The sequence below is a fragment of the Dendrobates tinctorius genome, unplaced genomic scaffold (genome assembly GCF_039654945.1).
Source record: "Dendrobates tinctorius isolate UK_male_01 unplaced genomic scaffold, ASM3965494v1 ptg000063l, whole genome shotgun sequence".
NCBI lineage: Eukaryota > Metazoa > Chordata > Amphibia > Anura > Dendrobatidae > Dendrobates > Dendrobates tinctorius.
The window spans coordinates 8,386,882-8,410,387 of NW_027361731.1; the positions used below are offsets into that span (position 1 = coordinate 8,386,882).

At 44.9% G+C, this 23,506-nt stretch overlaps 1 protein-coding gene across 3 annotated transcripts in view; it reads left to right on the top strand.

Annotated features, from left to right (window-relative positions):
• LOC141094221 (uncharacterized) overlaps positions 1–20,123 on the top strand; it is a 323,197-nt gene extending 303,074 nt beyond the window's left edge. For all 3 annotated transcript variants that reach the window (XM_073580021.1, XM_073580020.1, XM_073580022.1), the window contains exon 13: positions 18,432–20,123. In XM_073580021.1, the coding sequence (XP_073436122.1) occupies positions 18,432–19,369 (938 nt within the window). In that variant the 3' untranslated portion in view covers positions 19,370–20,123. The remainder of the gene's footprint in view (positions 1–18,431) is intronic.
• Positions 20,124–23,506: the final 3,383 nt, after the last annotated feature.

Genomic DNA, 23,506 nt, shown 5'->3' on the forward strand with positions numbered 1-23,506 from the left:
GTGTGAGTGTGAGACTCTGGAAAGACATATACGGACATTTCCATTTTTCCATACACCGTATAGAGCTGTCCGCTTCTCAAACAGTATCGTATATCTGCTGTTTGGATTACTGTCACATCTATACAGAGACGGCGTGTGTGTGTGAGACTCCATAAATACATATACGGACATTTCTATTTTTCCATACACCGTATAGAGCTGTCCGCTTCTCATACAGTACCGTATATCCGCTGGTTGTATCACGGTCAAATACATACTGGCAGAGCATCTGTGTGTGACTCTGGAAACAAATATACGGAGATTGACATTTTCCCCAAAAACGTATACAGCTGTACACTTCTGATACAGTACCGTATATCTGCTGGTTGGATTACGGTCAAATACATACTGGGAGAGTGTCTGTGACTAACTAAATATATACAGAGATTTACATTTCTCCATACACCTTATACAGCTGTATGCTCCTCATACAGTACATATCTCTGCTGGTATTTTTAGTACATTTTCCCAAACATGAGGAAGTATGGTGGAAGAAGGCGCGTACGTGGGTGGGGGGGGGGCGCAGCTGGTACTGATGGTGGTGGTGGTGCATCTGCTGGTTATGGCAAAAGCACAATAGCAGCTAAGGCAGGAGTTGTTGAGCCTGCATCATCATCTAGCTCAAGAAGGCCTGGAAGGTTCCCTATTCCTGGAGTAGGAAAACCGCTTTTAAAGCCAGAGCATCAGGAACAGGTTTTGGCTTACATTGCCGAAACAGCCTGCAGCTCTAATGCCTCCTCTTCTGAAGTTTCAAAAACTGCAAGCATTGAGTCGTCAGTGCAGGCTTCTGGTCAGGAACAACACCTTTCCTTGTGTCCTTCACCCACACCAAAAGTGAAGGATGCGGCAGGTCACACTTCAGATTACTCCATGGAGCTCTTTTCACATACCATGCCTGGGTTATCAAGTCAAATCGTGAATTCCCCAGTCCAAGATGAATCTGACATGGAGTGCACTGATGCTAGATTATTCTGCTGGTACATTGACCAAGAGCAATAAATTTGCCTTGCAGTCTAGTGAGCCAGAATCAGACCATGATGAAACTCAGGTGCCCCTTCCCGCATACTATACCACCTTACACGGTGACACAGAGGAAGGTAAAGAGGAAGGTACAGATGACTTTGAAGAGGAGGTGATGGATGACCCAGTTGTTGACCCGGATTGGCATCCATTGGGGGAAGAGGGTGGCGCTGGCAATAGCTCAGAAGAGGAGAAGGATCCGCAGCAGGCATCGACACCGCAGCAGCGGTTATCTGACAGGCCCGTAGCTGTACCAAAACTTGGTAAAAAAACAGAAAGAGTTGCAGGACAGCTTGGCCAGACGGTCAAATTAGCACAGCGTGCAAGCCCTGAACATTTATACCATATTAGGAAGAGTGCAGTGTGGCACTTTTTTGACCAAAATCCTATTGATGAGGCAAAGGTTTTCTGTAAGATGTGCGAAAGGACCTTTAGCCGAGGTAGAAATCTCCAAAATTTGAACACCAGTTGCATGCTTAGACATTTAACCACCATGCACTTGCAAGCGTGGACGGACTACAAAACCTCAGGTAGCACATGTGCACCTGCTCCAACTGAAGGTAGCCAGCAACGCTCCATCGCTTCCCCCACTGAAAGCCCACTGGTAAGCACACCTCCAGCAAGAAATGTTGAGGTGCCATCGCAAGGCCAAAGCAGTCAGGGAATCACAATGTTTTTGCAATGAAAGACTGAATCTAGGCCATCACCACCATCACCATCACCAACCCCTCTCAGTCCGTCAGGTCCACCGCTAGTTCCCCCATATGCAGCTCTCAAGTTCAGCTCACCCTACCAGACACTCTGTGTAGGACAAGAAAGTACTCATCCGCGTACACCGGCTTTGAACGCCTACATTGCCAAACTGATCTCATTACAGATGATGCCCTTCCGTTTGGTTGAAAGTGAAGCGTTCCGAGAGCTCATGGCCTACGCTGTCCCAAGCTATGACCTACCCAGTCGGCACTTATTTACTCAAAAAGCCATGCCTGCCCTCCACCTGCATGTGAAAGAATGCATTGTCCATGCACTCAAACAATCAGTGAGTGGAAAGGTGCACTTCACAACAGATGCATGGGCCAGTAGGCATGGCCAGGGCCGTTACGTGTCCATAACTGTGCACTGGGTTAAAGTGGTGGATGCAGGCTCCACAGGGGAGAGCGGTGGTGGAACAGTGCTGCCTAGCCCAGTGATTTTCAACCTTTTTTGAGCCGCGGCACACTTTTTATACGTAAAAAATCCCGGGGCACACCACTAACCAAAATGGTACAAAATGACACTAAAACAGTACATATTATACATAATTATCCCTTTCTTTTAGTAATATGCCCCATCATTATCCCCTTCTTTTAGTAATATGCCCCATCATTATCACCTTCTTGTAGTAATATGCCCCATCATAATCCCCTTCATGTAGAAATTGCCCATTCCACTACCTCCATCATTTCCTTCTCCCCACTACCCCATTATTGCCCTTTCGACAACCCCATCATTGCCCTCTCCCCACCACCGCCTTCTTATCACCCCCATCACCGCCTTCTCCATTGCCCTCTCCCCATCACCGCCTTCTTATCACCCCCATCACCGCCTTCTCTATTGCCCTCTCCCCATCACCGCCTTCTCCATTGCCCTCTCCCCATCACCGCCTTCTTATCACCCCCATCACCGCCTTCTCCATTGCCCTCTCCCCATCACCGCCTTCTCCATGACTCCCATCATTGCTTCTCATCACATCCAGCAACTCACCTACACACGCACACAAACACACACCTCTCACCTAGACACACACACACACACCCCTCACCTCTCCTCACCGGCAGCTTCCTCTCACTGGCACAGCAGCCGCGGGGCTGAATGATGATGTCATCCAGCCGCGCCGCTGACTGCTGTGTCAGGGAGGAAGTGACACAGGAACACGGGACTGCTGCCTCTCCGACCCGCCGCCCTGCTTGCCTCCACATGGCTAATTTGCATCGCATGTAAATTAGCCATGCGGACACGCGGCACACCCGACCATGTGTCGCGGCACACTAGTGTGCCGCGGAACACTGGTTGAAAACCACTGGCCTAGCCCACGGTATAGGAAACAGTTGGCTGTAGGTGTTCGACCCTCCTCCCCAAGAAGTGAAAGCTCGTCGACAGAGCGCAGTCGCACGAGCACTCCATCCGCAGCTGCCAGTGTTGCACACGAGGTGTCCCACTATCGAACAGCTAGTGATAAGCGGCAGCAGGCTGTTTTAAAGATGATGTCTTTGGGCAACAACAGACACACCGCGGAGGTACTGGCCGACTACTTGCAGCGACAAACTCATGGCTGGGCAGTCTACATCTTGAGCCAGGCAAGGTAGTCAGTGATAATGGCTGGAATTTAGTGGCAGCCATAGCGCTTGCAAAACTCAGACACATACCTTGCCTGGCTCACACCTTGAACCTGGTGGTGCAGTGCTTCCTAAATAATTATCCAGAGTTAACAGCCCTGCTCCATAAGGTGCGAAGACTGTTCTCGCACATACGTCGCTCGGCCGTACACTCCAGTCGTATGCAGAAACTGCAGCGATCGCTCCACCTCCCCAAGCACCGCCTAATCATAGACGTTGCAACAAGGTGGAACTCCACCATGCATATGGTTGAGAGGCTGTGCGAACAGAGGCAGGCTGTAATGTATTTGTGGGAGGATACATGGGCAGGCAGTTTGAGGGCAGACATGGAGTTGTCGGGTGTGCAGTGGTCAAAGCTGAAAGACCTCTGTAAAGTCCTTCAGTGTTTTGAGGAATGCACATGGCTGGTAAGCGCAGACAACGCCATCATAAGCATGAGCATCCCACTTATGCATCTGCTCATGCAAACTTTGATGCACATTAAGGATCAGGCGTTTGCAGCAGAGGAGGAGGAAGAGGAGGAGGGAAGCCTTGATGACAGTCAGCCATTGTCAGCGAGGGCAACTGACCTGGACGACGTGGAAGAAGAAGAGAAAGAGGAGGAGGAGGGGAATGATTATTTTGGGGAGGAGGATGCTTCTCAGGGGGCAAGAGAAAATGTTGGTGTGCCAAAGTCAGGTACAGGGTTTGTGCGTGACTGGAGGGATGTGGATTTGCCAGAAAGTGCTCCTCCACCCACCACTGGAGTGCATAATTGACACCTGGAACATTGACCCACATGTGTGATTATTTCTTGTGGTTCTTCTTTTTATATTATGGTGTGATCCATACTGAGCCTGTGAGAGTCTGTGTGTTACTCCTGAATTATATATGTAGATTTAAAAATTACCACAACACTGTATACAGCTGTACGCTTGTGATACATTACCCATTAACTGCTTTTTATATTCTGTTCTAATGCATACAGAGCCAGTGAGAGTCTGTTTCTGACTCTGGAAATATATACGGAGATTTACAATAACCCCTACACTGTATAAAGCTGTATGCTTCTGATCCATTACCCTTTTACTGCTTTTTATATTGTGGTGTAATTCATACTGAGCCTTAGAGCGTCTGTGTTATGAACGGCGGAACACGCTAAATAAAAATATAAATAAAGCATGTTCGCCGCTCGGGGTCCACCGTGCAGTAGGTGTAGAAACCGCTGCTAGATGGTAGCAGAGCACTATGGTGGTAGTGTGCACAGGGTTTGTTATCACCCAGAAACAACAAGCAAACTCTGTTAAAGACACAGCTGCCGAAACAAAATAGTAAATATAGTAACGCTGAGCCTGTTAGCAGCACAGGGACTCAGCGACACACTATTGGTAAAAGGTCTCCGGAGTAGCCTAGACCTACCATTAGTGTGAACAGCGTTGCTACTGCAAATGCACACCAAAAGGCTGCTACAGCAGCGCAGCATAGAGGAAGCTGCAATATAACACCACAGTAAAGCAGGCGCGATATTAGACGCTAGCAGGTGTTGCTGTGTAGCTATGGCGCGCTGGCGCAAATACTGGCTCTAACTCATTCCCTCACACATTTGTAATATCATAGGAATGGGGTTTCAAATGAGTCATTCACCAGATCATGCACCAATCAACATACACACAGCAAGTATGACTATACTAGCGCATGGCGGACTGTTATGAGTTCATTTTCCCCTTCACCATTGAGGTCTGATGAACTCCCTCTTCTGGTGAAGGAAGGTAGTGAGGCTGATTACCAAGCACCTGAGCTGGGAGAGGATGACTGGGCGACGGGGATCTCTGACTGGATATAAGGCAGCTGACGCCCTTCCTCCTCGCTGGTGATTTCTCTGTGGAATTCTAGGAGACCAGTCTGATTCCTGCTCCTCAAAAGCTAAGTTTTCTGCTTTGCCTTTTTGCATTTGTGTTTTGGCTTTAGTTTGCCTTGCTTTTCTGGATTCTGCCATTCCCTGCTGGGGTGAGCTGAATTCCTTTTTTGTCGGTTGCTCTGTCTTCAGAAAATACCTGAGTACTGACATAGTCTTTTTGAAGCCTAGCGTCTTCAGGGCCTTTTTCCCTGTCGGTCTGTTGGCTCTTATTTTCATAGGGTTTTTCGCGGATTGCAGACAGCAGCTTTCCTATCCTGTCCTGTCTAGTTAGCTTGGGCCCCATCATTTGCTCAGTCTATCTTTCTATCTGTGTTAGTGTTTTTTCTTCTTGCTTCACCGTCATTATATGTTGGGGGCTGCCTATTGCTTTGGGGTCTGATCTGGGGCAGTTTAGATTTCCCTTTCTGTCTTTAGGCTAGGCAGTTCTCCGGCTGTGATCGAGGGGTCTAGGGCATCGTAGGAACCCCCCACGGCTACTGCTAGTTGTTGTTGATAGGTTCAGGGGTCTGCAATCCGATAGCTGCCAACTTCTCTGGTTTTCTGAACTTAGCTAGCATTTCTGTTTTTGCCTCCTACGGTGACTCATTCATAACAGCGGACCAGCCATGCGCACTTTTTATAGCAAACGGGACCTTACGGAAGTCTCCAGAACTCTGAGCTGGACCAATGGAATCAGGAGCAGGACCTGAGCACCTGACCCCTGAACTCCAATGGGAGATCGTACTACGAGCATGCTCAGAGGATGGGATGAAGGACTTAGCCTCCGGAGAGAGTTGCTGCAAAGCAATCTCCTCTGCAATCTCCTCTGCAGTAGACAGAGAGCAAGAGACTGCAGAATGTGAGGGTCTTGATTCCTGCATAGTCAGGGCAGAAATCTGACTCCTAACATTACCCCCCCTCCTAGGGCCCCCTCTCCCTGAACCTTCCAAGCCACCAGCCTGTGCCCAACAGTGGCATAGGCCCCAGACTCGTCCGAAGGCGAGCCTGATGTCCTGGTAGGTGAAACAGAAAACCTGGACACACGGAAGGTATCAGCGGAGGCCAGGTCGCCAGGTTTCAGGAGGGACACCCGGGAGATGATGGGAGCGGGAGTTTCAGAGAAACGCCGCCGTGTGTCGACGGCCGTCGCCACACTACATCTGGAAAGGCTATCCCGAGCACATGAGGTGCATGCCCGAATAAATCTTTTCAAATCCCGAGCCCTGTGCGGCCACCAATACGATCCAGTCAGAGACTTTGTGGTCTGCATATAGCCACGGTGGCCGTCCGCATTGGACGCATGTGCCCACGCGAGAATCTTAGGCCGCAGGCGACGAGGAACAAAGGTCTCGCCAACCGACTCACAATCAGACCATTGCGGGGCGCTGTCTTTCTGAGAAGCAGCGTGGTGACGATGACAACCGCACATGGACTCTTGAGCCGGGTGTGTCTCAAAAATGGCGTGAGACACCTCCATGGGCTCTGGGGGTAGAACCTCTGGCTCGGGCAGCTCCAGAGGCTCAAAAAAGTTGGGAGCTGGAGAACCTCTCCGTTTGGAGTGAGCACGCTCCATACCGCGCTCTGAAAAACGGAGGTCAATACGGGTGGAGATGGAAATCAACTCCTCCAGAGTCGCAGGGATCTCTCTAGTAGAGAGAGCATCCTTTATGTGCTCCGCTAAACCTCTCCAAAAAACAGGGATAAGTGCCTTATCGGACCACTCCAGTTCAGACGCCAGTGTCCGAAAACGGACGGCGTACTGGCTAACTGAGAGGGATCCCTGGGACAAGGCAAGCAACTGAAGAGAGGTGTCGTGGGTGACCCATGGACCGAGAAAGACTTGCTTGATGGCTGTTAGCAAGTGGGCAGCGGTCCGAATCTCGGGGTCACCACGTTCCCATAAAGGCGTAGCCCATTCCAACGCCTTGCCCGACAGTAGGGAAATAATAAATGCCACCTTGGCCCGTTCTGTAGGGAATTGTGCAGCCTGCAGCTCCAGGTGGATTGATCACAGGCTGATGAAACCCCTACAGGAGGCGCCATCACCAGAGTATTTATCGGGCAATGGGAGGCGGGTAACTGTCGGTGCAAGCGAGGACATGGACAAGCGACCAACCGCATCTGTGAGTGCCTGTACAGCAGCATCAGTGGCTTGCGCAGCTGCGAGAGCCCTCTCAAGAATGGCCAAGTGGCCCTCGAGCTGCCGCACACACTGCAGGAGTTGCTGCTGCTCTGCCATCTCTAGACAGACCCTGGCGCTAGTATAATGTTATGAACGGCAGAACATGCTAAATAAAAATATAAATAAAGCGTGTTCGCCGCTTGGGGTCCGCCGTGCAGTAGCTGTAGAAACCACTGCTAGATGGTAGCAGAGCACTATGACAGTAATGTGCACAGGGTTTGATATCACCCAGAAGCAACAAGCAAACTGTGTTAAAGACACAGAGCTGCCAAAACAAAATAGTAAATATAGTAACGCTGAGCCTGTTAGCAGCACAGGGACTCAGCGACACACTATTGGTAAAAGGTCTCCGGAGTAGCCTAGACCTACTGTTAGTGTGAACAGCGTTGCTACTACAAACGCACACCAAAAGGCTGCTACAGCAGCGCGGCGTAGAGGAAGCTGCAATATAAACCGCAGTAAAGCAGGCGCGATGTTAGACACTAGCAGGTGTTGCTGTGTAGCTATGGTGCGCTGGTGCAGGCGCAAATACTGGCTCTAACTCATTCCCTCACACATTCGTAATATCATAGGAATGGGGTTTCAAATGAGTCATTCACCAGATCATGCACCCATCAACATACACACAGCAGCAAGTATGACTATACTAGCGCATGGCGGAACAGCCATGCGTGCTTTTTATAGCAAACGGGACCTTACGGAAGTCTCCAGAACTCTGAGCTGGACCAATGGAATCAGGAGCAGGACCTGAGCACCTGACCCCTGAACTCCAATGGGAGATCGTACTACGAGCATGCTCAGAGGATGGGATGAAGGACTTAGCCTCTGGAGAGAGTTGCTGCAAAGCAATCTCCTCTGCAATCTCCTCTGCAGTAAACAGAGAGCAGGAGACTGCAGAATGTGAGGGTCTTGATTCCTGCATAGTCAGGGCAGAAATCTGAATCCTAACAGTCTGTGTCTGCCTCCTGAAATATATACAGAGATTTAGAATGTTTAAACTATACTATATATACCTTGTATTAGGTGATACTGTACCCTTTTTCAACTTTTTAAATTATTGTCTAATCCATACTGAACCTCAGAGCGTCTGTGTCTGCTTCCTGAAATATATACAGAGTTTTAGAATGTTTAAACTATACTATAGTATTGTCTAATTCATACTGAGCCTATGAGCGTCTGTGTCTGACTCATGAAATATATACGAAGATTTACAATTATCCCTAGACTGTAAACAGCTGTACGCTTCTGATACAGTACCATATATCTGCTGGTATTTTGGGTCCATTTTCATAAAAATTAGGAAGTATGGTGGAAGAGGCCACGGAAGTGGGCATGGGGGGCCAGCTGGTACTGAAGGTGGTGGTGGTGCATCTGCTGCTAGTGCCAAAAGCACAATAGCAGCTAAGGCAGGAGGTTTTGACACTGCGGCATGGTCTGTCTTCGGAAGGCCTGGAAGGCTCCCTTTTCTGGGAGTAGGTAAACCGCTTTTAAAGCCAGAGCATCAGGAACTGGTTTTGGCTTACATTGCCGAAACAGCCTCCAGCTCTATCGCCTCCTCTTCTGAAGTTGCAAAAAATGCAAGCACTGAGTTGTCAGTGCAGGCTTCTTGTCAGGAGCAACCTGGCAGGCCACACTTCAGATTACTCCATGGAGCTCTTTTCACATACCATGCCTGGGTTATCAAGTCAAATCCTGAATTCCCCAGTCCAACATGAATCAGAGATGGAGTGCACTGATGCACAGCCACTGCTAGATGATTCTGCTGGTACATTCACCCACAGCACTACATTCCCCTCGCACTCTACAGAGCCAGAATCTGACCCTGATGAAACTCAGGTGCCCCTTCTCGCATACTATACCACCTTACAAGTGACACAGAGGAAGGTGCAGATGAAAGTGCCGGTTCCCTGAGCAGGTGGGGGGGTGGCATACTCGTTGCTGACGGCACTGGCACAGGGCCACTCATAGTATGCAAAAGTGTCTCTGCCGGTGGGAGGGCCCACTCGCCATCAGACACACTGGCATACTATGAGGGGCCCTGTGCCAGTGCTGTCGCCCACGAGTCGGCCCCCCCTGCTTGCTTAGGGCCACAGCACTAGCAATACTTACTTCTCCCTGCTCCACCGCCGTGACATCTTCCGCATTTCCTGACAGTGACATTCAGGTCAGAGAGTGCAATGACATCACATCTGTATGCCCTCTGCCTAAACAGTGCAAGTGCAGAGAGCTGGAAGATGGTGATGCTGAGGAGTTCAGAGTAGAGCAGTGCCCAGCGAGGAGAGGTATTTAATTTTTTTAAAGGTTGGGAGCAATTTTTGGGGAGCACTATACACTGGAGAATGAGATATGGGGCTCATCATATACTGGAGCATCATCCAAGGGGCCCATCATATACTGGAGCATTCTAAATGGGGCAGATTATATATGGAGCATTATTTGGACCCATCATACACTGGAGCATCATCCATGAGGCCCATCATATACTGGAGCATTCCAACTGGGGGGCATCAGACACTGGAGCAGCATTTACGGGGCCCATTATACACTGGAGGATTAGAAATGGGGCCCATTATATATGGAGCATTATTTGGGCCCATAACACAATGGAGCATCATCCATGGGGCCCATCACATACTGGAGCATTCTAAATGGGGCAGATTATATATGGAGCATTATTTGGGCCCATCATACACTGAAGTATCATCCATGTGAGGCCCATCATATACTGGAGCATTCCAAATGGGGGACATCAGACACTGGAGCAGCATTTACTGGGCCCATTATACACTGGAGCATTAGAAATGGGGCCCATTACATATGGAGCATTATTTGGGCCCATCATACACTGGAGCATCATCCATGAGGCCCATCATGTACTGGAGCATTCCAAATGGGGGACATCAGACACTGGAGCAGCATTTACTGGGCCCATTATACACTGGAGGATTAGAAATGGGGCCCATTATATTGGAGCATTATTTGGACCCATAAGACACTGGGGCATCATCCATGGGGCCCATCATATACTGGAGCATTCTAAATGAGGCAGATCAGACACTGGAGCAGCATCTATGAAACCCATTATACACTGGAGCATTAGAAATGGGGCCCATTACATATGGAGCATTATTTGGGCCCATCATACACTGGAGCATCATCCATGAGGCCCATCATGTACTGGAGCATTCCAAATGGGGGACATCAGACACTGGAGCAGCATTTACTGGGCCCATTATACACTGGAGGATTAGAAATGGGGCCCATTATATTGGAGCATTATTTGGACCCATAAGACACTGGGGCATCATCCATGGGGCCCATCATATACTGGAGCATTCTAAATGAGGCAGATCAGACACTGGAGCAGCATCTATGAAACCCATTATACACTGGAGCATTAGAAATGGGGCCCATTATATATGGAGCATTATTTGGGCCCATAAGACACTGGAGCATCATCCATGGGGACCATCATATACTGTAGCATTATGTGGAGCTCATTATATACTGTATGGAACATTATATGGGACCAATTATTCTGTATGGAGAAATATATGGGGCTCATTATTCTGTATGGCGCACTATATGGTGGCCATAATACTGTATGGAGTAATGTACTGTCCATTTTTTGCGCTATTGTAGAATTTAAAATAGATATCAGTCATGCCATGTAAGCAGTGAAGTATTTGTCATTGTACTATACCTATATTTCTATGCCGTATCGGAGCATCATGAGTTGTGGTATGTGTTAAAGGGGCGCACTGACACTCTTTGGCCCAGGGCACACGAAAACCTGGAGCCAGCCCTACCCCCCCCACAACTTTAGCCAAATAACCCCCAGTTTTCAATGCGTAACTATTATTATAAAGTAAATTAAGGTTGCCAAGCTTAAGTAATAAGAATTGATGTTGTTGGCATTGAAATGGGCACTGTAGGTGTGTTTACTGTCCTCCACTCCCTGCCGACTTTGCTTCCCCATTGACTTGCATTGGGTTTCGTGTTTCAGTCGGACCTCCGACTTTTCACGATAGTCGGACGATTTCGTTCGACTCGACTTTTGAGAAAGTCGGGTTTCATGAAACCCAACTCGACCCTAAAAAAGGCAAAGTCGCTCATCTCTAGTAGTCAGTAAACGGGCCGCGGTCACAACAGGAAACAAATACACAGGCCGTGAGCTGAGCACAGAGGTCTGAACCAGAGGAGAACAGCGCTGTATCTGGCAGATTCCGGCCATATGCTTTGAGCTTTAGTAGGGTGTGGTAGTTTCCAATTGGCTGAAGTAGGGAGCAGATTACTCCAGCTGGACAGCAGGAACAGATCCCAGGTGAGATTGGACACACCATATGCATGAGCCCTAATATAACTAAATGACAGAAACCAGAATAGTCAAAATCCCCATAAAGTGATTCCATTTTATAAATTAATTCACTGAGGGTTATAATCTACAGGAGGACTGAATATTTTGACTCCACAGTCACTTTCCTGAAATTAACACGCAGTGGATGTTGGAGAGTGAAAATTACACATTTGCCATTTTATTACCCAACACATAGTGCCCAGATTGTGCTCCATGAGACACACACCATAAATTAAGTGGGTTCTTCTCACTATAATATTGCTACATACAGGGATCCTAAATGTTGTGTGAGCACACTGCAAGGCTCAGAAGTGAGAGCGGATTTTGCAGGGTTGTTTTACTGAAACCTTGTTGCTTTTCAGCAGCCTTTCAGCCACTAATAGTGTGGGAGCCTCTGTTTTTCCATTGAGAGATGATGGACCTGAGTGAGGACTTGTTTTTTGTGAGATGAGAATTGGTATTATTTTCGCCTACATAACATTGATTGGTTTCTATTTATTCAATATTTGGGAAGCAGAATGAATAAAAAGTTGAACACGGAGGGTGTGGCCTGCAAGCAGATGGCAGCAGTCGCATAACTCCAGGGCTCCTGAGACTGTAGACCTAACACCAGCACACAGCAGCTTCCAACCAGAATCCTTACCTCCATAACACAGGCTGCAGATGTCTGAAGGTTCCGGGCGCATGACCAGGGGGAGAACCCAGAATCGTGGATCTCCATCAAGATTGGAGAACTTTTCCAGAGGGAAGCCTGCTGGGAGTACAGGTGAAATGGTGCCTGCATCTCACTCTGGATCTTCTCACTTCTCACATGGCATGGAGGGAGGTGCAATGGACACAAGGGAGCAGGAGCATAATGTACCTCTCACAAAAGGAGATATGGAGAGTTTCCTCTCTTCCTTAAGAGCCTTATTAAGAGAGGACTTGAAATCCATGCTGATGGAAATGAAGAGGGAGATCTCCAGCCTGGGAGAATGGATTTTGCATGTGGAAAATAAGATGGCAGAATTCACCACAACATATAATGCCCTGATTGATGAGAATGAGGATCTGAAAGAAGAATTAGCCAAGCTTAGTGACAAAGTATATGATCTAGAGGACAGATCTAGAAGGAATAATGTTTGCGTAAGAGGCATTCCAGAGGGGATTGCTGATAACAGCCTACATGCTTTCCTGCAATCAGTTCTGCAAGCAGTTCTCCCTGATTTAACCTCTATAGATCTGATGGTGGATAGAGTTCATAGAACCCCTAAACCACGGCATGCAAATCCTGATCTCCCTAGAGACACATTAGCCAGAATTCATTTTTTTACCACAAAAGAAACATTTCTGCAGAGATTAAGTAAGAACCCAAGCCTGCCAGAGGATCTGCAAAACCTCCAAGTTTTTCCAGACCTTTCTGCTGCAATGTTGGCTAAGAGGGAATGTGCCCACATTTGTAAGTCTCTCAGAGACAATAATATCAGATACAGATGGGGTTTCTCGCCAGCTAAGCTGTTGGTCTCGAATGAAGGTTGACTGGTGATATGTCACTCTCCCAAACAAGTGGAAGAAAGACTGAGTGGAAGATTCCTTTCTCTCCTAGGAAAATCAATCAGGGCAAGAAATCAATCCATGAGTGGTCTTTCCCATGATCTGGAGGTTTGGAGTAGGTCCATGTCTCTGAGGCCCATTGCGGGGCTTGTGGAAATAGTGCCTTTGCAGCAACTTTATCTGCTGATCCTTTCTTTTTTTTTCTCTCTTTTTCTTTTCTTCTAGCTATAACTACTTTTGAATTTTTTCGGCTGTTTTCTTCTTTTTTGCTTGTTCTGGTAATGTGCGATTTTGAATCCCTGACTTGTTTACACTTATTGATGCATCTGTGTTCTCAAAGTATTACTATGATGGAAGAGTGTTTATTCATATTGATTACATTGTTGGAATGTACGTGGAGGCATATGGGAAGTGCTAGGCGGTTACATGTTCCACCATGAGATTCCAAATACTATCACTCAATGTTAAAGGACTGAACTCCCCAGCGAAAAGGTCCATGATGTGGAAGGAGGTGCGGAAATCACCGGCTGATGTGGTGTGTCTGTAGGAGACGCATTTGCTTGGGTCCGATAGTAGTAGGATTAGCCATCTCCAATTCCCACACACATTCTTTGCAAATAACCCTGGAAAGAAAGTAGGGGTATGTATATTAATTAAAAATATTGTGGCATTTCAGTGTATAAATTCTTATAAAGACCTAGCAGGTAGATTCCTAATTTTAGTGTGCTCTCTTAACGGTGAGGCGCATACTATTGTTGCAGTATATGCTCCAAATAATGCACAGATTCTCTTTCTGCACAAGGTATTTCAGAAGTTAACTGAATTATCTCAGAGAGAGCAAATTATTTGTGGAGATTTCAATATTCCTGTGGATAGACTTTTAGATTGTTCTAATAAAAACAAGTATTTCCGGAAAGAATTAAAATCATTGATTAGCGAGTTCCATTTATCATATATACTCGTGTATAAACCGAGATTTTCAGCACTTTTGTGAAAATACCCCCTCGGCTTATGCATGAGTCATTGTGCATAAACCAGCTGGGAGGGGGGGCGGCGGCAGGAGCCGGTGGCTGGGACATCATACTCACCCTCCTGTGCCATCGCTGAACGTCCCTGCATCCTCCGTTGTCCCAGGGCCGGCAGCTTCTTCCTGTGTTGAGTGGTCACAGGATACCACTCATTAAGGTAATGAATATGGATGCAACTCCACTCCCATAGGCGTGGAAGCTTATACTCGAGAATATACAGTACTTGATTACTGGAGATATTCTCATGCCACCGAAAGGGACTTTACTTTCTATTCCTTTCGACATCAGACCTACAGTATACTGGATTGTTTTCTAGCCGAGAGTAAGGCCTTAAGCAGATGTGTCTTAGCAAAAATTGGATTAATTTCCTGGTCGGATCACGCCCCAGTGACCTTGATACTCGCCCTGCGACACCAAACAAACCCATCCTCTAGGTGGCGATTAAATACCTCTCTTCTCCTTGACAAGCATGGGATGGATAAAGTGTTATCATAACTTTCATACTACTTTAACACTAATGATGTGAGGGAGGTTTCAGATGAGACCTTATGGTCAGCACATAAGGCTGTCAGAGGAATATTCATTCAACAGGCATCTTATTTGAAGAGGAAAAGAGAGAGGAGCAGAAATAACGCAACTCCCTCAATTAGAACTAATTAATAAATCCAACCCTTCTTTTGAGAGGCTATATGTAAGCTTAGATTTAAATTATGAAAAACTGAGGACAGAGCTGGAGCCCTACTGGCATGCAGTTAAAAAAACAGAATTGATCATCTTGTAGTCCCTCATGGAAATTATATTCGGAACCCCACGGAGATAGCAGTCCTATTCGTCCAATGCTATACCCAACTTTATAATCTACATAGAGACCCTCAAACTCCTCAACCATCTCAGTCAGATATTGATAAATATTTCCAAAATATTAATTTACCCCGAGTATCCCAAGACATAGATAAACTGTCTTAACACTCCCTTCATTGAGGAGTAGATTGGGACTGCTATAAAATTGACAAAGAATAATAAAGACCCCGGACCAGATGGGTTGCCAAATGAATATTAGCGCCATTTCCAGCAACTATTATCCCCGTTTCTTTTGTGACTTTATAAACATTGGCAGGTAAAAGAATCTGTGTCCTCTTCAAATCTGGAGGCTATGATTACTACATTACCAAAACCAGGACAGCAAAATTTCCAGGGATTCGGCATTATTATTACCAATACCTACAACTTTGACACCTCATCCAGACCTCCCCGCAATCTGTATTTTTCACTCTCCCCATAGAATACAGGGCTAATAGTTATATTCTATGACTGGAATCTAATTCTAGAGAGGTTTCAATTTTATACAAACCTCTGAATGAGATAGATTTAGTTGATTAACTACCGTATATGAAGCACTGGGAATCAGAAATAGGCATATCCCTGGAATCGGATGAGTGGAGGGTGGGTTTGGGAGAGGTACAACGTGTATCCTCGTGTATAAACCATCTTTAACACTTTTAAAAGATACACCTATGATGGTACCAGTGGCCAGCAAAACTAGCTCATTTTGTTCCAAATCAGTCCTCACTATGTTGGAAAGGATGTGGGGAGAAAGGTCTCATTAGGTTATCTGTGGTGGTTTTGTCCCATAGTCACTAAATTTTGGGAGGGGGTAGTTGATCTTATTAAAAAGGTTCTCAAGATGCAGATTATTGGACTCCAGCTTAATGGTACTTATCATAGGAATGGATAAGGTTCCTTTTGACCTTAGAGGTTCCCTAACTATATTATAATTGCATCTAGATGAACTCTCGCGGCTAAATGGAAAGATCAGAATGTACTTACTATTAGAGAAGTGGTTGACAGAATTAACATACCATATATACTCGAGTATAAGCCGGCCCGAGTGTAAGCCGACCCCCCTAATTTTGCCACAAAAAGCTGGGAAAACTTATTGACTCGAGTATAAGCCTAGGGTGGAAAATGCAGCAGCTACTGGTAAATTTCAAAAATAAAAATAGATGCCAATAAATGTAAAATTAATTGAGACATCAGTAGGTTAAATGTTTTTGAATATCCATATTGAATCAGGAGCCCCATATAACTCTCCATACTGTTCATGATGGCCCCATAAGATGCTCCATACAAAATACACCCCATATAATGCTGCACAAAGGTTAATAATGGCCCCACAAGATGCTCCATAGAATAATATGCCCCATATGCTGCTCCATAAAGGTTATGGCCCCATAAGATGCTCCATAGATTATGCCCCCATGAGATGCTCCATAGATTATGCCCCCATATGCTGCCCCATAAGATGTTCCATAGATTATGTCCCCATATGCTGCTCCATGGATTATGCCCCCATATGCTGCTCCATAGATTATGCCCCCATATGCTGCCCCCATAAGATGCTCCATGGATTATGCCCCCATATGCTACTCCATAGATTATGCCCCCATATGCTGCTCCATGGATTATGCCCCCATTTGCTGCTCCATAGATTATGTCACCATATGCTGCTCCATAGATTATGCCACCATATGCTGCTCCATAGATTATACCCCCATATGCTGCCCCCATAAGATGCTCCATATATTATGCCCCCATAAGATGCTCCATATATCATGCCCCCATATGCTGCCCCCATATGCTACTCCATATATCATGCCCCCATATGCTGCTCCATATATTATGCCCCCCTAAGTTGCTCCATATATCATGCCCCCATATGCTGCCCCCATATGCTGCTCCATATATTATGCCCCATATGCTGCCCCATAAGATGCTCCATACATTATGCCCCCTTATGCTGCTGCCGTTGCTGCTGCAAATAAAAATAAAAAAATGACATACTCACCTCTCCGTCGCTGGGGGCCCGGTGCCAGTGTCACTGCTGGCTCAGGACCCAGCACCTGAGATATTCACCTGTCCTGGGTCCATCGCTGCTCACCGCTATCTGCCACATCATCTGTCAGTGACGTTCAGGCAGCAGAGGGCACGGCGCGCACTAACCACGTCACCATGTCCTCTGCTGTCTGAATGTCACTGACAGAGGACACATCAGACAGCAGCAAGCAGCAATGGACCGGAGACAGGTGAATATAGCCTATGCTTACCCCATCCTGGTGTGGTCTCTGCAGCCCCGTTCTCCCACAGTCTCCCTTCCAGCCTTCATCAGTCACGTGGTACCGCTCATTAAACTCATGAATAACGCATATTCATGAGTTTAATTAGCGGTACTATGTGACCACTGAAGGAAGGAAGGGAGACCGTAGGAGAAGCGGGGGGCTGCAGTGATGCGTCAGGAGGGGATAAGTATGACCTGACACCCCCGCCCCCCCTCCCCCGCTGACCCCCTGGCGTATATGACTCGAGTATAAGCCGAGAGGGGGACTTTCAGCCCCAAAAAATGGGAAGAAAATCTCGGCTTATAATCGAGTATATACGTAAATTGACAAGATGAATTATCTTTGGCTCAGTCCTTAGCAGCTAAGAATAGAATAGAATAGAATCCCTGGTTAGACAGGAAAGGACGAGAATTAGAAAAGTAACGGTGGAATCGCCAGCTCCTATGTGACCATGCACATATTGATTTTTGGTGTAATTATAGAGTAGCAGTTCATATTGCCTCCGTGTCTAATACATTATGTTTACTGCTTAATATTCAAAAGTTAATATACAAAACATGATTACTTGATGAAAAGCTGAGATCACAGGGTTATTGATATATTGTACAGATATCCTCTATTAGTTATGTGGTTGCGCAAGCCATGTTGGCAGGTGGCTGTTTGTATTGAATTTTGAAAACTTAATAAAAAATTAATGGATTAAAAAAAAATAAACAGTTGAACATTATGCTCTACTCGTTCATCCAATGAGGTTTTCTATTAGACTGTGAACTGTCATTATCTTGGTAAATAATTAAAGTTTTTTACATAGCTTCCCATTTTTATGGACAATTTAAGTAGAAATATTCAAAAATATAAAACTCATGGATATTTTATTAAAAAATGATTGTTTTTTATCTTGGCAGATGACTGTACCAGTAGATCAGATGGACAGCTGACATCTTCAATTTTTAAATCTGATGATCTTGAGATCTTACAAGATACAAATGAAGTGAATGCTATTACTCTAGATATACCATCATCCATTCACAGCAAAGATCTGTCATCTGATCCTATGAAACAGATCCCATCTTCTGATTCATTACCGACTACTAAGGAAAATCAAAGTCACAAAAGAGGCATTGAAGAACAAACTGCTCCTATAGCAAAGAAGTCATTTTCATGTTCAGAATGTGGGAAATGTTTTACATGGAAATCGCATTTTGTTACTCACCAGAGAACTCACACAGGGGAGAAACCTTTTTCATGTTCAGAATGTGGGAGATGTTTTGCACGTAAATCATGTTTTGTTAACCACCAGAGAACTCACACAGGGGAGAAGCCTTTTTCATGTTCAGAATGTGGGAAATGTTTTGCACGTAAATCATATTTTGTTACTCACCAGAGAACTCACACAGGGGAGAAGCCTTTTTTATGTTCAGAATGTGGGAAATGTTTTGCACATAAACCACATTTTGTTGAGCACCAGAAAGCTCACACAGGGAAGAAGCCTTTTTCCTGTTCAGAATGTGGGAAATGTTTTAACCGGAAATGGGTTCTTGATAGCCACCACAGAACCCACACAGGGGAGAGACCTTTTTCATGTTCAGAATGTGGGAAATGTTTTGCACGTAAATCAAATTTTGTTACCCACAAGAGAACTCACACAGGGGAGAAGCCTTTTTCCTGTTCAGAATGTGGGAAATGTTTTAACCGGAAATCGGTTCTTGATAGCCACCAGAGAACTCACACAGGGGAGAAACCTTCTTTATGTTCAGAATTTGGGAAATGTTTTAACCAGAAAGCACATCTTGTTAGACATCAGAACAGTCACACAGAGGAGAAGCCTTTTTCATTTTTTTAATGTGGGAAATATTTTACATGGATATCAACTCTTAATAAACATCAGAGCTGTCACATAGGGGAGAAGCCTTTTTTATGTTCAGAACTAGCTGAAGAGCCTGGCATTGCCCAGGTATAGTAACTAACTATGGTTAGTTATAACAAAGTTTTAACCAAAATTGGATCTTCTTAAAAGGGTTGTCTTGTCATTCCTCTTGTATTCTGACAAAAGGATAAAGCTAAACTTTATTAATTCAAAATGTAAAACCATAACCATAACTCGCCCCCTGAAAGTTAGTCAGAAGGTGACTAATAGAGAAAATATGTACCATCAATGAATAGTACAGTACCCCTGACAAAGGTGTTCCGAAACGCGCGTTGGTGGCGGGCACATGGACCCTCTGTTTGCTCACACTTGCTCTTATCAGGTGACATGTTTATGCCATGTACTATTCATTGATGGTGTTCATTTTGTGCCTTATGTGACAAACTTATGGAGTCTCGGTGCCTCTTTTACATCATTTACTGCCTGGAGTATGTTCTAACAGGCTGGTTGTCATGTACACTTCTTTTGTGATATCTATTTAATCAAGGCTATTTCCTATTAAGCAGTTTACTATGTACACCCCTCTGTTTGAGATGTATATTTATACCATAGTATTTGGCATTCATAGTCCACTGTGCCCCTGTACAGTATATATTAGGATGGACAATTGTTCTTTTAGCATGTTTTACTGTTTCTTGCCTATCCACAAATAAAGCAATTTTATACTGTAGACCCATGGTTGTTGATTTGGATTTTTCCACCCCCACCCCACATTTCAGCATATAGGGTGAGGTGATGTATACACACTCACTCTCCAAGCCTCTCATTTCTACGAATTTCATCGTTCTCACCAAAGGCGACTCATCAGAAGACTTTATTTAATATTGACCTATATTCAAGCGAGACTGGACAAAATAACCTAAAATCATGTATCGTTATGCAAAACAGTCAGTAAACTAGCAACATATATGCAGATCCCAGACTTCAAATTATATACATTGTAAGTATATAAGCCACTGCAGTGGCTATTGTGTTTTTTCTCCTATAGGAACTGCCCTAGTTTGGTATTGTAACAGGTGTCAATTAGTAGTGCAGACAAATTGTCCTAGACTAAACTCCGTTTTCAGATTGCCCAATATAGTAACATAGTAACATAGTTTTGAAGGCTGAAGGAAGACCTTATGTCCATCTAGTTCAGCCTAATTTTAGTGCAGCTGTTCTGCATTGTTGATCCTGGGGAAGGCAAAAAACCCACAGTAGTAGAAGCCAATTTTCTCCATAGGGAAAAAAATTCCTTCCCCTAAGCTGGGTCAACCATCTACCTATAATATTATGTTAGTCAAAATCTTCAATACTGTTACTCACAAGAAAAGCATCCATTCCTTTCTTAAATTCATTGAGTGAGTTGGCCATCACCACTTCCTCAGGAAGAGAATTCCAGAGCCTCACTGCTCTTACCGTGAAGAACCCTCTTCTATGCTGGTGCAGAAATTGTCTTTCCTCCAAACGAAGAGAATGCCCCCTTGTTCTTGTCACAATCCTTGGTACAAACAGTTCATTGGAGAGATCTCTGTATTGCCCTCTGATGTACTTGTACATATATATTAAGTCTCCCCTAAGTCTTCTCTTTTCTAGAGTAAATAGACCTAATTTGGATAACCTTTCTGGGTATTGTAGTGAACCAACTCCATTTATCATTTTAGTAGCCCGCTTTTGAACCCTTTCAAGTTCAGTAATGTCTTTCTTGAGCACCGGCGTCCAAAATTGCACACAATACTCCAAGTGTGGTCTGACGAGTGATTTGTACAGAGGGAGAATTATGTTTTCATCTTGTGTCCCCAGACCTCTTCTAATGCATCCCATGACCCTATTTGCTTTGGTGGCAGCTGCCTGACACTGGGCACTCCAATTTAGCTTCTTATTGACTAAGATGCCTAAGTCTTTTTCCATGTCTGATTTCCCCAGCAGTTTCCCATTTAGTAAGTAATTGTAGCATCTGTTTTTCCTTCCCATGTGCATAACCTTACACTTATCTGTGTTAAACCTCATTTGCCATTTTTCAGCCCAATTCTCCAATTTACTCAAATCTGTCTGTAGTTGCAAACTGTCCTCCTTTGTGTTAACTACCTTACATAGTTTTGCATCATCTGCAAATACTGATATTTTACTGTGTAAGCCATCCACTAGATCATTAATAAATATATTACATAGTAGGGGGCCCAATACAGAACCCTGTGGTACCCCACTAGTAACCCTGGCCCAATCTGAGTATGCCCCATTAATAACCACTCTTTGTTTTCTATCACTAAGCCAGCTACCTACCCATCTACACATATTTTCCCCTAGCCCAAGCTTTCTCATCTTACTTACCAATCTTTTATGTGGGACAGTGTCAAATGCTTTAGAGAAGTCAAGATAAATGACATCCAATGATTCTCCTTGGTCCATTTGAGAGCTTACATCCTCATAGAAGCTGATCAGGTTAGTTTGACAGGAGCGATCCTTCATAAATCCATGTTGATATGGAGTTAAACATTTATTAACATTGAGATATTCCATAATGGTATCCCTTAGAAACCCTTCAAAAATTTTACCCACAACAGATGTTAAGCTTACCGGCCTATAGTTTCCAGGTTCCCTTTTACACCCCTTTTTGAATATTGGTACCACATTTGCTTGCCGCCAATCAAAAGGAACAGACCCTGTTTCTATATAGTCTTTAAATATAAGGAATATATACAGGAATACAGGAGGTCTGTCTATCACATTACTTAACTCCCTTAATACCCGAGAGTGAATACCATCAGGGCCTGGTGATTTGCCAATTTTAATCTTACTAAGGCGGTTCTGCACTTCTTCCTGGGTTAGGCTGGTAATACTTAGTGAGGAGTTTACATTATCACTCTGCATTTCCCCTGGCAAATCCTTTTCCTGTGTGAACACTGTTGAGAAAAAAGTATTTAAAACATTTGCTTTTCCCACATCGCTCTCTATGATTTCACCCTCATTGTTCTTTAAAGGGCCGACACCATCAATTTTAATCTTTTTACTGTTTATATAATTAAAGAATAGTTTGGGGTTTGTTTTACTTTCCTTAGCAATGAGTCTCTCAGTTTCCACTTTTGCTAAATGTATTTGTTTTTTACACATTTTATTTTTTTTCTCTATAACTTTTTAATGCTTCTTCATTGCCGTCTTGTTTTAGCTTCCTAAATGCCTTGTTCTTGTTATTTATTGCCCTTTTTACATCCTTATTTAGCCACATTGGTGTTCTCCTGTTCCTAGCCCTTTTATTTCTGTACGGTATGGCTAGCTCGCAGTGTGTGTGTAAAACTGATTTAAATATTTCCCATTTATTTTCTGTGCTCCTATTTTTGAGGACATTATCCCAATCAATTCGGCGAAGGTCCTCTCTAAGCTGATCAAACTTTGCTTTCCTGAAATTCAGCGTTTTTGTAACCCCCTTCCAGGGCACCTTACTGAAGGACAAGTGGAATTGTATTATATTGTGGTCACTGTTCCCTAGGTGCCCGTCGACTCGTACTTCTGTTATTCTATCTGGCCTGTTGCTTAAAATTAAGTCCAGAAGGGCTGTCCCTCTAGTTGGGCCCTGCACAAGTTGTGACAGATAATTATCCTTGGTCACTGACAGAAATTGGTTTCCTTTCTGAGATACGCAGGTTTCAGTTTCCCAGTCTGTCGGGGTAGTTGAAGTCCCCCATAATAATCACCTCATTGTGATTTGCTGCTTTGTCTATTTGTTTCAATAATACATTTTCAGTGGTTTCTGTTATATTTGGTGGCTTATAACAAACCCCTATGAGGATTTTATTACTTTTCTCTCCTTGTATCTCCACCCATAGAGACTCCACATCTTCGTTTCCCTCTTGTATATCTTCTCTTAGTGTGGGCTTTAAAGTGGACTTTATATATAGACAGACTCCACCCCCTAAACTCAGTTTTCAGACGTCCCAATATCTACCACTCAGGGAAAACTTACCTGCTCCAGAGATCATTAGCAGCTTGTAACTAATGGCCATGCTGCGGTCTGTCAGGGAATGAGTGCAATATCATTATAAGGACTAGGGATATGTGCAACCATAATGTCTGGGA